This window comes from Oenanthe melanoleuca, chromosome 12 (genome assembly GCF_029582105.1).
Source record: "Oenanthe melanoleuca isolate GR-GAL-2019-014 chromosome 12, OMel1.0, whole genome shotgun sequence".
In the NCBI taxonomy this organism is placed as follows: Eukaryota; Metazoa; Chordata; class Aves; order Passeriformes; family Muscicapidae; genus Oenanthe; species Oenanthe melanoleuca.
Window position 1 is genome coordinate 4,157,745 of NC_079346.1, and position 16,604 is coordinate 4,174,348.

At 41.3% G+C, this 16,604-nt stretch overlaps 1 protein-coding gene across 1 annotated transcript; it reads left to right on the forward strand.

The window, feature by feature from the left end:
- Positions 1-4,600: 4,600 nt before the first annotated feature.
- MDFIC2 (MyoD family inhibitor domain containing 2) lies at positions 4,601-16,182 on the forward strand. The gene is given in 4 exon segments (XM_056501560.1): positions 4,601-7,015; positions 7,018-7,098; positions 12,023-12,244; positions 15,711-16,182. Coding segments are annotated over 4 exon segments (645 nt in total). The 5' UTR covers positions 4,601-6,933; the 3' UTR covers positions 15,971-16,182.
- Positions 16,183-16,604: the final 422 nt, after the last annotated feature.

Here is a 16,604-nt window from a genome sequence, read left to right on the forward strand (position 1 = left end):
ACAGAAAAAAACTGTGCTTGCTTTGAATACAGAACAGATTGAAAAAAAAGAACAAACCAGTGGCCCTGCTCTGAAGGATTAATGGGGGTTAGATTTTGCCTAATCTGTGTTAAAATGGTGACACCTCTTCCATTTCTTTGACACCCACTTCTTCCTCTCAGGCGCTGGGCTGTGCCCTCCTCACTTGGAAGGGGTTGTACACCTGAGCCTTGTGCAAAACCTCAGTGATGCTTGTGAGTGTTGAGGAGGGCATTGGGGTCTCACCTGTCCCTGTGCAGCCCCGAGGGGGATGGACAAGGGGTGCCACTCCTGTGGCCTTGGCAAGCCCAGCCTGCTGAAGGTTGCCCAAAAACCCTTCAACCCTTGTGCATGGTGCACAGACAGTGGGAGCTGTGCTACAGCAACACCTGAACTCTAGTGCTCACTTCTCACATCAGACTGACACAACTCCTTGTGAATGCAGCTCCTGGTGAAGCAGGACAAACAGGCAGCTTTGGGGAGAGTGGCACTTCCCTGGGGCTGTGGAGCTCCACAGCTCTGCTCCAAGAGCTCACACAATGGAGACATTGTGCTGCTACTGCACTTGCCAGCATCACAAAGCCAGGTGGAAGTGACCGCAGTGAAGGTGCCACAGTGAGAAGAAATTACATGTTTGCACTTCTGAGCAGGCTGAACCTCGTATTTCATGCACCCAAAGGAACAAGCAGCTGTTCAGAAACCTTTGTAGCACAATCACGAAGGAAACTTTCTTGTGCCATAAGATGCGTGTTTTCTAAGAACACTATTTTCTTCAGAGCAAGTTAATATACACAAGAAAAGACATCTTGAGTGTTCCTGACTCTCCTACACTATCCAGGAATAGTGATAGACTGCGAGTTTAAACACATTCTTCCACTGCACAGTGAGAGAAGAGTGTCTAATGCTGTGAGCAGAACACTTACCATGCTTGCCAGAGTGCCAAGACTGCACCGTTTTAAGAGTATTATTACATGCATAAGGAACAGTGGATGTCATCTGTCTGCCCCCAGAATAGATGTTCTGCATCTTCAGTGCAGGGGGAAAAGAGTTTGTGAAAGGATGCACAGCATGGTACATCTGCTTCAGGTATTGCTGATTGCTTTGTCTGTGGCTTTTTCTGAGGAAAAGAGCAAAGAAATCCAGAGAAGGCCACCATATTGGAGCCTGATCTGAGCTCCTGGAATTGTTTTCTTTGACATCTGGTGATACAGGATCAAGCCCTAGCAAAGATAAATAAGTAGTTTTCCAGCATGGTCCAGCACAGCCTGTTCTGCAACACCTGGGGAGGTGCTCAGATGGCAATAAGATTAATAATGTTTATTACAGAGTGCAAGCCCAGCTCCCAGTTGTGTTCCAGCATGGCATGCAGGCAAGAGAGAAACAAATGGAAGTGTTTGCTAGGAAAGTCTCATAGAAGACATAAGACTCTCACAGATTGCCACTCACCATTGGGTTCAAATCAAAGAAAAGCTTTTATACCTTGTTAGAAGATGTGAAGGGTTGTAGTCATATATTATCATATGTCAATTTACCACCAGTAGAGCTCTAAGGACTATCTGTGAGAAATGCTGTGATTTGCAGCTCTATTTCACAGTGTTTAAAATGTTTGGATTTATTTTAAGAATATATATGGGTTTGATGGTGTTAATATATGTGGGTTTGTTGGTGTTTCCCCCCACCAAACAAAAGTGCTGACAGTGTTGGAGCTGCTCTGGCATTAATGCTGTGCAAGGATATCTTTGTGACCATAACAGTGTGTAATGCCTGCTTTGGGAATAAACTCTTGGCACATAACTTCAGTCTCATTCAGAAAGCAGCACAGTTGTCAAGGACCTTGGGACATGAAAGGAAGACACTGTGCTGCCTTTTCATTGGAAAGTTCACAGATTCTGCCTAGAGATCCCTCTGATATTTTCACTTTTCAATACATAGTGCTTACCAAAAATAAAACTGAGAATTTTAAGTGCTTTCCAAATTTAATGACATAGAGTTTTACACGAAAAAAATTCTTTTGTAATAAATCCAGCATTTTCTGGTTTATATTACCTATAAATTTCTCCAGCTAAAGAGTGAGCAATTACACAAGGATGTCCATGGGTGAGACCTACCTTTAGTTACTGTGCCAGCATATTAAATAAAGCCCTGCCCACTTCTGGGTACTCAGCTAAGGTTCGGATTTTGTTTCTGAAACTTTATCATATTGGCAGACAACCTTAACCTCATTGTAGGGTGAATCATCAACCATGAAAGGAAGGAAGAGTGAATTAATGCAGCAGTGGCATCAAGGCAAGAATAACAACAACAATTGTAAAGTTTGTTTTTTCTCTGCTTTGAAAACAACAAGGTCAATTCAGATGAGACAATGCATCAAACTTTGCAGTTTCACTCTGTGCAGTAAGGAATAAAGAGAATTTGAGGGGTTTTGAGTTAGCCCTGCAAAACAGCAAGCACACACAGCTCTGTGTGGTGCTGTGCATCCCAAATCCCAGCCTGGGGAAGAGAGCAGGGACTGGCACAGCCATAGGGTGACTGGGGTGACCTCCTGACAGTAATAGAAACAAATATTGCTAATCTCTCCACTTGGAAGAGGAAGGACAGGGCTGTGTGTTTTCAGTTCAGTTTCAGTTTGTGACTTACTTGTTCTGAGTTTTTTGATTATTCCTTTTAGCAAATATCAGCAGTGTGCAGTTTTAAACAAAGAGAAAGAAACAAAGTAATTTGGAAAGCAGCTTTAAGCTTAATTTCCAACACTTCTAAGTGTTTCATATAATGGGGTCACTACACACCTACAAGGTTCTCCCCATCCCTGGAGTGTTCAAGGCCAGGCTCCACAGGGCCTGGAGCAACCTGGTTTAGTGGAAAGTGTCCCTGCCCATGGTGGGTGATTGGAACTAGATGATCTTTCAGTCCCTTCCAACCCAAACCACTCTATAATTCAATAAGACAAAAAAAATAAAATCCAGTCTGGGGCTTAAATACAACTTCAGGTACAGCCACTCCATCTCAGTGACTCCCAGAGAGGATGATCTCTTCCAAGACATGCTGGAATAACAACAGAGTGCCAGGATGCTCTGATCATGAAATTCAAAACAGGGAGAAGATAAAAAAAAATTACCTAACAGCAAGAAGCATATGAAATACCATGAGATCCTGCTGCTGCCTGGACTAACCCCAATTCCTGTAATAGATTTATCTCATGGATGCCATTTCAAAAAGTCATGACTGCCAGGACAGAAATATGGACCTAAAGCAAAACATGATAGAGGAAAAAAAGAGTGGCTGAAGGGGAATTTGGGAGAGGCAAACAAACAAGCCCTGAAGGCTCTGATAAGGCTCTCCTGGAGGGTGCACAGCTGTAGCCCACACCCAGCCCCATGGGTTTAGGGATTGCCCTGCCTGCTGACCAGCTGATGTTTGTTTCTGCTGCAGTTAACATTTGATACCAAAGCTGTGAGGTTCCTGTGAAAATTCGAGTGGTTTATCTCAGGCTGTGACAAGGAGAGATGGACAGGAAGGGCTCTGGCAGGCCCTGCAGACCAGGCAGTGAACACACTGTGAATTTTGCTATTGTGGTCATTAAGAGCATGAATTATGTCCAGCCTTCGACACAGATGATGATGTCTGATGCAACAGGGACTCTGGACTTTGCCCATAAAAACCTTTTCATAAATTGCTCAGTCCCCCTTCTTGCAAAGTCGTTACAGCTCCAAGGTGTAAGAGAACAGCATAAAATTCTCACTGATCCCTTCAATTCTTTTTTAAGCATCCTTAAATCCAGCCCTTTTTTTTTCTGCTATACATCTTACTTTTTATAGTTAAAAGTAATTTTAAAGCAAAAAAGAACATAAACAATATACACTGACTCTTGACACTCCATTGCTTTTTTAAACTAGAATAATAAAAATTTGCAAATGAACAAAAGAGTGGGAGGAAGATATCTGATTTACAATGTTTTTGAGATAAAGAACACTATAAAAAAAGATCAATGTGAATAATAAAGCATTGTTAACTGAGTCATGACATTTCTATTCTCAGTGAAGATTTGAACAGTAGAGCTCTGCAAATGAGCACCTTGTGCCATTTTCAAAGTGGGAGGAAGACATATAATTATAATTTTTAAAGTGAAGAGAATTTAAAAAAAAAAATCTCTGTGAAAAAGTTTATTGAAAAACATATCGACATATCAATATGACATAAATTACTTTAATTTTATTAAACTGGGAGGGGGGAAAAACCTCTTTTTGAAGACTGGCTGCAGAAAGCATTCCTTGAAAAGAATTTTCTTTATTAAAAACTCTTTGCTAAGATGAAACAGCACTGAATGTCAGCACTACCGTATATTTATTCTGTAACTCTTCCAACAGCCGAGATCTATAAAAGAAACATATTTTCAAAACAGTTTTAACCTCCATTGTCTTGATCATTCGTATTAACATTTTTCATGTCACCTATTGAAATCCCTTAAAGGAACCTTTTATTCAGTCAAAATTAATGGAACCATTTTCTTAAACAGCCTCCAAAAAGTAAAAAGGACGTAATGTTGTGCATTTTATTTGACATACGTTTTCTGCCATTTCACTTATTTGTGTGATGAGAGCAATACTTCATATTTATGCTATCAAATCTGCAGAGAAAAGTGATTTTGAGAGAGAAGAAAACCAACTCTGCTCTTGCTGTGTGAGCAATTTAAATCCACAGTGAAAATACAACATTGATCAGATTACTCCAATTGAGTCATTTAGTACTTTGGCATTCCTGAAGTTAGGGCCCAGCTGTGAAATCATAGTTGGGGCCAAACATTGCTGTTAGGTGAGTGCACATGGCTCCCATTTTCTTCAAAGGGAATGACACACATGGCCAATGTTTAGCTTTCACCTCTTCCATTCTTTAGTTAGCAAAGCCAGAACCAGTGGAGTATATGCAGGCAATTTAACAGAATTAAGAATACAATCAAGATTTTCCAGGACTTACTAGTGATTTGGGATATATAATTCAATACACATCAAAACACAGATGCTCAGCATATTCTGAAAACCAGGCCATCTCGAATGTCTTGCTTTAAGCAGGTAAAATCATAAATTACTCTGAGTATTTTGGCCATTGGATCCTAGCAAACTGGGTGTAGGATACCTCTTCAAAATTATAAACTCCAAGTTCTGGCTTGGCTGGGATGCCTGGGAGAATTACAACCTCCCAAACCATTTTTGTTCCTGCCATTACCACTTGATCACAGTGCAGGTGCCCTTCTGCAGCAGGTGACCCCCAGGGAAAATCCAGGTCCTGGCTCTGCAGGTCCCCTGGGATGCACTGAGCTGCTGGGATGGCCCACAAGACCTCAGAGCTTAAGTGCCATGGAGAGAAAAAAAGGATGCATCCCAAAAATCCAGCTGCCCCATGCTGCATGCAGATCTTCATTTCAACTCAAGGTCAAGTGGAAAACTTTTCTACCATCCTTGCTGACTCTCCTCTTCACTTTCTCCTGACTCCATCTGTTCCTCACCCATCTCCTTCGTTCCGCACTCGCCTCCCTCTTCTTCCTGTGTCCATCTGTTCCCTCCTTCCTCGACACAAGTTGGGGAAGGGAAGTAAATTCAGTCATTCACTGAACAGATTTCAAGATGAACCCCCTCCCTCTCCAGTTCTAACTTCATTCATCACGGTAAAAATTATAATGAATAGAAATGTTGAAGGTGAAAATTTATTAGGGATTGTGTTGCTTTCTTATATGAAAAGCAGTTAAAGCGGCATATAAACATTGGCTTCATTCATTTTTTCTTAATATATGGTATAATTAGTGAGAAATATTAGTGGAAGTGCTTGCTATGCAGTCCATCAACACATGCCTGTCAGAGCTTAGGATCTGGGCCAAAAGTTTTTGCCAGTCCTGTGATAGATTTACAATAAGCCTATAGAAGGCTTTACAGTTAGCTGGGTCACTAATTCATGAAGTTAAAACGTATGCAATGAGGTCAAAAATTCACTATTGATAAAACACCCCCTCCCGGGATTGCACCATTAGCTTTGTTACTGCAACAGCAAAATAAAGTAAACCCAAAGCTCCCGTGAATTACCAGTCCATCATTGTAAATCAGCAGCGAAACACTTGCACGAGTTCATGATGTCATCTGAAGCCAGGGATATATTTATAGCCTTGTGTACTATTTCCTGTTTCCTTATGACAAAAATAAACAGTCTCCAAATCCCCTGCATCCTTCTGCCTGAGCTCAGCAAAATGTAATGGGCACGAATCCCTGAAAGCCCCCGTGATGTATTGGTCTAGAGCAGCTCCCTCCTGAAGGGCCACGAGCCCGTGCTCCCTCCAGCCTCTCCCATCTGGGCCACAGCAGCTCCCATGGGCTCCATCTGCTGCCCTTGCTGCTGGGATAGCCCCACACCCCTCCTACTTTGCCTCCCTGACACTTGGAGAGAGAAGGAAAGAAGATTTAAGCCGCCAAGCCTTAGGCATTAACAGCCTGGAGGCGCATCCGAGCTGGAGGAGCTCAGCATTGCTCTCGTGGGCTTGCCACCACAGGGACATTGGGCATCCTGTCACAAAGACTGCCAAGCCATGAAGGTTGGAGTTTGGGCTTAAATGTCCTCTCTCCTCTTTGCTGATGGTTTGGGATCCTTATCTAAGGTTTCTCTGGTGTTTGGGCATGGATGATGCCCCACATTTCATCTCAGACCTCCCAGCTCTCAAATGTCCTGTACCTACCTGAATTTCTGTGTCTGCTGGTGATCCCCTTCAGCTCTTCTTGGGTGAAGCTTTCTCTCTTGGCTGTTTGTTTTATGTTTTGCTTCCTTTCCTGAAACAAGACAGAGGGTAACACAAACAACTCACCATGCTGTGTAGCCTCCCTCTGCAAGAAGGCACACTTGCTTCTGTTTGACCTCAGAGCAGCAACTCCTGAGTCAATGACTGTCACTAAGTGGCTGAGAGTGATAAATGTGATTTGGCACAGCTATTTGACACTTATCCCTCTTCAATTTTGTTTTCTTCTCTCCACCAAGACCGCCGCACCAGCTCCCTGCCTCTGCTGGCCCTCCCTGGGGTGACCCCGAGCAGTGACGACCACCCAGGTAAGCTCCTGCCCCATGCATGCAGAGATATTCCTTCCCTGGCAGACCATTATACCCTTAAACCATAAAGAAAAAGTTTGGTTTTTGGTTCTTGCTTTTTTGAAGCACTGCTGTCAAGCCCTGAGGTTTGGGTTTCGTCGTTCTACGAGTCCTTTCAAACCGAGAGAGTTCAGATCAAGCCTTGTTTTGTACAAGTTTTCATCCATCAGGTCTGATGCAGCTCTGCCTGTGTCAAACGGGACTGAATGGACATGGCACACAGCTCATCCAGTGATGAGCATGTGATGCATTGAACAGACAGGTAGCGACAGCAGGGCAGGGGATAACGAATGGCAGGGAGATCAGCCGGGCATTCCCTTGGTGCTTTGGCTGCACTGATACATCAACATGCCTCAAGGGGAAATTTAAAAGTTACAGGTCCTAAACTGCTACAGTTTTCCACACAGTTTAGCATTAACCCTTGGGAATCCTTGTTACAGGGGCGTGAGGCAAAGGGATGGATTTGGAACAAGTGCCAGCATTGAGTAGAGCCACAGGCTCCCTGGTCCTTGGCTTGTAAGATGTGGACAAGCCCTAGGAGGGTCAGAAATCAATTCTCCTTCTCCTCCCCTCCTAAACAGTTGCTCCAAGAGCTGCTTTGGATTACCTGCATTGCTGCAGTCCCTGTTCAGCAGAACAGAGCACCTCTTAAACCCTCTGCCCCTTATCAAAAATAGACTTAGAGCCCTCCTAGGCCTCTATACTAAATCTAATTTCAGAAGCATGCAGGGAAACTGAAGACTCCTCTTCTCCAGGACTGCAAGATGCTGGTTTGTGCCTAAAGCCAGAAGAGAAATAGAGGTCAGGGGACATACTGCAAATGCCAGTCTTGGTATCACTACTCCTCCCCATTAACCAGAGGGATCTGGGGCTGGTATCAGTGGAAAATAAGTGATTTACTTTGTGCTCTCATGAGTTTAGACACTGTAGTCAGCCATCTGAATCGCCCAAATCCAAAAAGAAAAAGAAAAAAGAAATTCCATGTGAGTATCGAGACTATCTTTAATACAAACATGGGTGAAGGATCCCAGTCTTCTACTGCAACAGCCAAGCAAGTCCCAGCTTCCCCATGTGAGGAAGAAAGTTGCTACTTCATACTATTTAAAAATGGCACATTGTGGGGGTGTACCTTTAGCAGCCTCTGCCTAACAGTCTAACACTGAATAATCTGAGATGTCTTCATCATGATACACTTATTTTTCCCCTTAAGTTCACTTCAGTTGTTGATTTCTATATGTTAAAAACACAGACATATGTGGACATCTGAAGCTGAGCACAGGCTCTTAAAAGAGAGTAGCAAAGTTTGACCCTCTTCCCATCTCTAATTGTAACTTAGGGATTTTTTTATATTCTCATTTAACAGTAATCATAAATAGTATCCCATTATATGTTTTTAAAGCCTATTTGGCTACATATATTTGCTCCAAACTCTCAACCTACTACTGTTCCATCCAGCAACTAACTATAATAGGAGAAAAAAAAAAAAAGTACTAACCACCTTTTTTTTTTTTTTTTTCTGCTGGTCTAGCACAATCTTTATTTCTTCAGACAGTTTGTGCAAACATTAAATTGATAAAAGACATAATGTAGATGGACCCACAGCTGAACTGAAGGTAATTGCATAAAAATGAAATGGAGACCTATAATTGTACACTGCTTTAGCCTCTCCTGCAGTGTTTTCTGGAAGCAAGGATCTCGCTTGTCATAGCAAGTTGCTTGTTACAGTGATTGCATGAAGACTTGATCTAGCTGTACAAGACAAGTATAACATTACTGAAAGGGAGCTTTTCAAACTAAGAGTCTGACACTAAAATGTACTGTATTTTCCAAGATGTAGTATGCTTTAACAAACAGAAGAGTCCCTGAGTGACAGCTTTTGTTACCCTTTTGTTTGATGGTGCTGTATTGAAAAATTCAGGTTATGTCTATGCCTTTCTATTTCTGGTTTTGATTTCTCTTCAACAGCACTTCAAGAATAAAAATTGACTCAAAGTATGAATAGTAGAAGTCGGTGGATACAGTAAATGTTAGTCTGGCATTTACTGATTACTTCTGTCAGACTTTTTTTCAGTCTCGCTTCTTGAATGCTTAAATGCATTCAGTGGGCCATTGTATTGTTGCAGAATTGGGGAACTAGACAGCTATATCATGAATTAAAACATATCTAGTTTAGATTTTTGGGCAGATTTTGAAAGTGGAAAATAATAATTATTCTTACCTAAGCCTTTTGATCTGACCTGTGTGTATCCAAAGGCTCAGCCTGAGTGTAGCTCTCAGTGTGAACAAACAGGACCCATTTGTAATATTGGCACCTAAATAACAGGTAGGGCTTGTGTCTTTTGGACTCACAAAACAATTGTTATCCGGTAAATCCAGTGAATAAGAAGGACATTGCTTCCTCCTGAGCTCTGCTGCTTTAATCAGCACAGCTTTTCCTGGAGATGGTTTGTTATTGAATGAAAGTGCAGGTAAACTCCTGGAATGTCATTGATTTATAAACACTGAAAAACAGTCATGGCTGTACGTGTAAGGACATCCACAATACAAGAGTTTTTACATTCTGGACTGATGAGGCTGGCCAAGGAGTCAGAGAAGGGAAAAAAAAAACCCAAATTTGCTTACTCTGAGGGGAAAACCATCAAAAACTCATCACAGATGGGCAAACCCAGACATGCATAGCCCCAGACGCTGATTTCCTGTGGAAAGGTACAACCCCAGGGGAACTGCTGTGCTTTGCCCTGCTGGGTCACACCCATAGAGCCACTGCCTCTCCTCCCTTCCCATCTCACCTGTGGCTTTCCTTCATCATAAAGCTCACAAAACCTGACAGTCACAGGTTTCTGAGACTCCTCTCTGTGCCACTGCTCTCTTAGTGCCTCCACCCCACTGCTCACTCCCTGCCCAAGGCCAACTGTAAACTCCCCAGGACAAGGAAATTCACATTTCTGTCACAGTAGACTTTGTTGTCATTACGACTTAAAAATCCAGACAATACCTCTGCCAACACACAGTGTTAAAGTAGTGATTTAAAATGAAAATTATAACCTAGGTTTTATGCTTATTTTATCCCAAGATCTTACTCTACTAACCTCTACCCAGCTTTTCTGCTTCTACATATTTTGCTAGGTAAAAATGATCTGAAATGGCATCAAACCCGACTATGAGCAGAAATTTAAATGAATTGCTCACTCATTCTGTAAGTAAATGGTTAGAAATTATAGAAATCAGAAAAATTAGCCCTGAAGGGACTCTAGAATCACCTTGCTTGGCCTCTGTCAGAAACCCACAGCAAGAGCAGGTTGCTGGGGTCCATGCCCAGCTGAGCTCTTCACACAACCAGAGCTGTGGTCTGTTCTGATACTTTACTCATCCCATGAGGAGGAATTCATTCCCTGGGCAGTTCCAGTTGCCTTTTCTGCAGCTTCTGACAATGCCCTCTTCTCATTTTCCATCAGTGCACTGCTGGGAGGAGTTGGAGTCTGGCTTCTCCCTCACCCTGGCTCTGGAGGGGAACAAAGCATCCAGCACTGTTTTTTTGCCTTCTCCTCCAGGCCAACCAAAGCCAGCTCCCCCAGCCTCTGCTCACACAGAAAATCTTCCAGACCTCTCACCTCTTCAGTGGCCTTGAACTGGATACCACTTATCTCTCAAATCCTTGCTTCCCCCCTCTTCGAGCCTCATGGTTCCACTGGTTTTGCACTTACCCTGCAATCCATCCATCCATCCATCCATCCATCCATCCATCCTATCCACATTTCCTCCTTTCAGCTGGAAGGATACTGGGGGAGCAGCTGCATTCTCATCAAGGTTTCACTCTCTATCAGCCTTTCCTTGGCTTTTCTTTAACATGTGTCAGAAGTCAAAGGTACCTAAAAAACAAGAGATATGCAGGGCCTCTCTTCAGGCTCCTTGCAAACCACTTTGGAGCACTTACTGCTCCTCTCAGAAAGAAGCATTTGCAAAACTGAGGTGTTTGTAAAGATTGATTTTCTGTATTAGCTCAAGAGCAAGCATATCACAAGATTTAAGTGAGATAAAAAGTGAGGCTGTGCTTGATGCGAGGTGCTGGAGTTAATCAGCTGTAGATAAGAACTGATGAGGTTTTATCATCCCTACCATGGAGGGAATGACTGTTTTTTGGCCACTTGATCACTTCAGAGAGTGAGTGAAACCATATATCAACCCGTGTTTATCTGTGCCTGAGAAGTTCTTCAAGAATAAATTGAACTCAGAACTTGTCTTAACCTTTCCCCTAGTTGGGGCTTAAAATTAAGCTCTCCCTCTGGCTTTTGAGCTGCCTCTCTGGCACGCTGACAGCATGTGAAGTATCCCATCTCCTAGCTGACTTCCAGGCCAACAATGCAAGTGGGGATGAAGTTATGAAATAAGGAATCTGGAACTAAACAGAGACCATCTGGCTGTCTTTGCTACAAGATTATGAGCCACAGAGAGCTGGCACATCTGCATCCAGGTACTGCCTACGTGCACATTGTTGGCTGTTAATTTAGGGAAACAAAGTTGCAGCTAAAAAATAACGAGATAATTGTTTTGCCTTCTTTTATGTCACAAATTGAAGTTAGGACATCAGACTTGAAATAGATGTCAACCGAGGCAATACTTCTGTTTTCTTTCCAAACCTGATCCCACCCACTGGAAGTGAATTATTACTTAGCCTCTAAGTCCTCTGGGTTTAAGAGAAAAACCTCAGAAGGCAAGTTCACAAATACCTTTACTATGAATAAACCTCTGCAAAGAGACTGAAATCATTAGGTAAGAAGGGTTAGGCCTTGGAAGTAAACAACTGTAGGTTTGAAAATTCTGCATATGTTATTCTTTCAGATCTCTGCCTTGGTATCACAGTCTTTTTTTTCCCTAATCCCACCAGATAACCAGCTTACAAATGAAAAACACACAGATGAAAAGCCCATGAAAGGTATTGTTATGAGTTCTGTCGCAGAATTCAGCATCACAGACGCTTCATCAAAGGGCACCAAAAATGAGAAGAAATTGTCAGATGCAAGCAGATCGTCCATTGCTTCCCTGGAGAAATGCAGAGAATTCACTTACATTGAAGATGATGCATCAGTACATCAGAGAGACAGTGACGGTATGTTTTATAAAACAGATCACATTTGAGCTGGTTCCTAAATAATGCCCACTGCAAAAGAACTATGTATAACCAACTCGAAATTAAATGTTGAACAGGAGGTTCAAGAACATTGCCAAAAGCAATGTTAAGTTGCCCTGCAGACATTTGTGTGATAGATGAGAATTTCTAGAAGATGATCTTAAATTGTCAGTGATACTAAAGTCATAGAAGAGGAGCTTAGAGCCTATTGTGCCACAGAGCATTTGTACTTCAGTAATGAGTGTTTGCACAGAGGCACCAGTGTCAGTATCAGATAAATCTATTCCTGGTTATTCCAGTGGATGTTAAAAAAAGGCTCTGTGAAGTATTTTTGAAGTTTCTTTTGAGTGCCTTTTGCAATAATGGATTAGCATGTTAAATCCAATGGAGCTGGGATCTGTCGTGCATATCATTTCACAATTCCTAAATTAAGCATTTCTAAATGCAGATCAACTCAATAAAGTGCCCTGTTCTCCAGGAATCATTAACATCTCCATTGTGTCACAGATCCTTACAGAAGGGATGTCTCTGATACATCTGTTGGAATACACTTAATTTCAAGGAAGGGTCTGAAGTATTTATTCTATTCAGGGGACTTGTCCTCATGTCAGACACTCCCTGTTTTTGAGTTTGTGGACTATCTCAGCCACTACTGGCACATAGGTGTGTGCCATGTGATGCAAATAACAGATTTCATTCTCCTTGAAAAAGCTAAACGTGAAGGAAATTAACAACAAAAAACCTCCCCAATCTGTGCTTAATTAATAATGTTAAGGGCTGGATAGAAGCCAAGAAAACCAAAGGAAGACAGATTTGTGGTTGTCACCGCATACTCAGCTCACTCCACTCTGACAACTCACTGCTTATTCCACAAACATGAGACCAAATCCTGTTTGCTGGTGCTTGGAGAACCTCTGAAAGCAGAGCAATAGATGAGGAAATTGGTGATTATTTTGTTCCCTGTCCTCACCAAGGATGACTAGAAAGGCTTCAGCAAGCTTTGGACCAGGGTTCTCCAGAGCATCATCTGTGTGAGCAGATGCCACCAAACAAGAGAAGGAAAACTTAGAGATGAGGCATCCTAGAAAAATTATTATACATTCTTCTTTTGTGCTAATTAATCTACTAATGTAGAGAATGAGAGCTGAGGTCATTGTTCTCACTGAGATAAATGCAGTAATGTCGTTTGGCAAACAGCAGGGAAAACAGAGGGGAAAACAAGAGATTGCATCTTCTTTTATGCAGTTTGTGGCTAATTTATTTTCAAATATATAAATGAATGCATAGGAATGGATGTCTAATTGCTAATATCTATTATTTATATACATTACCCCACTTAAAACAGGACCAAAAAGCCTCACACATGCAGATTTTTTGAAATGTGTTACATCCATTATCACAGTTCATGGTGTGTGCTCTGATGGGAATTTAAAAGCATCTTTACTGCACATCACAGAGTCTGTGCTGAAACATTACTTTATTATTAAAATCTTGTGCTTTTTGTGTGCTCTCTTTCCTGGATGAAGCCCTAAGAATCATATCTATTCTCTCCAGATTACATAAGCACCATTATAGTTAACACATTCGGGGGAAAAAAACTCTGTTATTAAAAAATGGATCTTCGGAGAGGAAGAAAAAAAATTGCCAAATCCTTAATTAAGACATAATTTTGAATTCTGTCTCTCACATCTATGTATAGGAAAGAAATTTCATAAACATAAGAGATCTAAAAAGAATAGTCTGATTTACACCAAGGACTACTGGATAAAATGATTACATTTTCTACAGTGTAAATTTCATACAATTAAATGCAGTGGTGTCACCTTATTAAATGTTTCAATTTTATAATTATTTCAGTTCATTTAGCTAGAAAAAAATATAAGCATGAATTGACTAAGTATCACCAAAATCTAGTCATTCTTATTTGACAGAACTGACTCAGAAGTTAGTTGTGCTTGTCTGAACCTAAATAGATCTTGACATATTTAAATAAGTATTAAAATTGATAACATTGGTGATGATATGCCACTTAGAAGTTCAGTCATATACTATTTGTTCTTGCTACCTGCTTTAACTGCCTTTTTAATAAAGAAGCTGGAATGATTTTTTTTTAAATTTTGTTTTTCATCAAGAAAGCTTTCTAAAAAAAAAAGAAAGCATAATTCTGGAAACTTCCTGGCAGTGAACTTAATGTTACGTGAGCTAGAAAATGCCACAACAGAACCAATGCAGTTGAATGAGTTCACAGTTAGTCATCCTAGGGCAAGAAATGTGGTTATAACCATATGCTTTCCTGAAAGAACCAATGAAAAGACATTCATATTGTTGAAGGCATTTTTCCTTTCCAAAAACAAGAAAGAGGAAAAAAAAAAAAAAAAGAGGAAAGGTCTGGGTCTGTGCTCCAACTGGATTCACACAGTTGGAATCTCACACCTGCTGTGCCTGAGCAGCCTCCCCAGAGGCTGAGGGGAGCAGAGTTAATTAGTTGATTTTGGGAGGGCACAAACATAGCACAGAGTTTTAGTCATGGTGACCAAGTTTTCAGGAATATTCACTGGTTCCAGACACACATCCTACATAATCTATTTTCCAAACTTTTGTCTCCTTTGACAAATTGACATTTGTGAATGAAAAGGTGAGAACCCTGTTTGGTGGGGAGTTGGCAGGACCCTGAGCTGAGCCTTGGCCAGCACATTCCCCTCTCTGAATGCTCCTCTCCAGACCTGCTCTCCCTCCGTGTCCTTGATAGTCTTTAAATATTTTTAGTGCAGACTCTTGTGAAAATGAAAATAATCTCCAGTGTCACCTGGCTGTTGTCATGGCTTAATCCCAGGCACCAACTCAGCCCCACATAACCCCACTGAATTGATACCCCACTAGAATGGGGGTACCAGAAGGCTGAAAGGAAGAAAACTCATGGGATGAGATAAATACAGCTTCATAGGACAGAAAAAGAAGAAAAAAAAAAAAAATTAGAATATACAAAACAAGGGATACACATTGCAATTGCTCACCACTCACCAACTGATACCAAGTCAGTTATATGAGCAGAAGCCCCTGCTCGTTTTCTCCCTAATTTGCATTGATGCCATATGATCTGGAATATCCTCCTAACCAGCTGGGGTCAGCTGTCCTGGCTGTGTCCCTTCCCAGCTTCTTGTGCCTCTTCAGCCTTCTTGCTGTCCAGGCATGAGAAGTTAAAATTTGGTTTAAAGGGCTTGTTCTTCTGGATTTAACTGCCACAGAATATTTCCATTCAAATTCTTTTCATACAGCTGCTGTTTTTCCAAAGCAAATAAAATAAAAAATAAACTTTTCACTTGTCTCTATGGAAGTAGTTATCATCAATGTATTTTTAGCCCACCCCTCTCACTTCTGTGGCCTAAATCTGGGTAATCTCAGCTCACACTTGTTCTCACATCTCCCTGCTTTTCCTTTCTCTTAGATGAATGTGCAACACTTATCCTGGCCTGCTTGTTCTGCCAATTTTGGGACTTTCTTATAATGCTGCCTGATACCTGTGAACATTGGCTGACAGATACCTGTTGTCCATCCAATAGATATTACCAGACCTCCGATGAAGACCACGGCAACAACGACTGCAACTGTGACTGTGACATTGATTGCAGCCTCTTTGAGTCCTGCCACGAGACTGGGGAGTGCCTGGAGCTCGCCATGGAGATTTCAGAAGTCTGCTATCGCTAATAGGAAAATTACTGACAAAATTCCTCAAAACTACCTGACAGATTACAAAAGGAGATTTTTTTTTTTTTTTAATATTAATCATAACCAAAGGTTTTGCCAATGAGGACTATGTGCATCTTGTTGCTCCCTCCCTGGAGGTCTCTCTATCTGTACCATTCTGGTCTCATGATATCACAAACTGCTGAAACCAATAAAGGACAAAAAAGGGGCTTCTCTGCCATAGATGACAACAGAATTCCTAAGTGCCAAGTGTGCTTGCTGCTTTACCCACTGTCAATCCAAGCTTTTATAAACCCTTAATTGCTTTAAGCACTGATTTCCCCATTCATAAACACCGAACAAATTAGGACATTATTTTAGGATTGATATATATATATTAGTTCATCTTCCTAATGGATTCATACCTAAACATGTATTGTTGGTTATTATAAATAATTTATGATATAGCATCATTTTATAATTAAAAATTTATTTATTCAATCTCTTAAAACACTCTTATATGCCCAGTATAGGTAGAAAAAAATTTCAATGAATTAGGAACCATGCTACTGGTAATTACAGCAAATGTCACTAAGAATCTCCAGTGAATTTTGTGGAGGAAGCATTTTCACAGGGTAGTGCAATTCGACAGTAT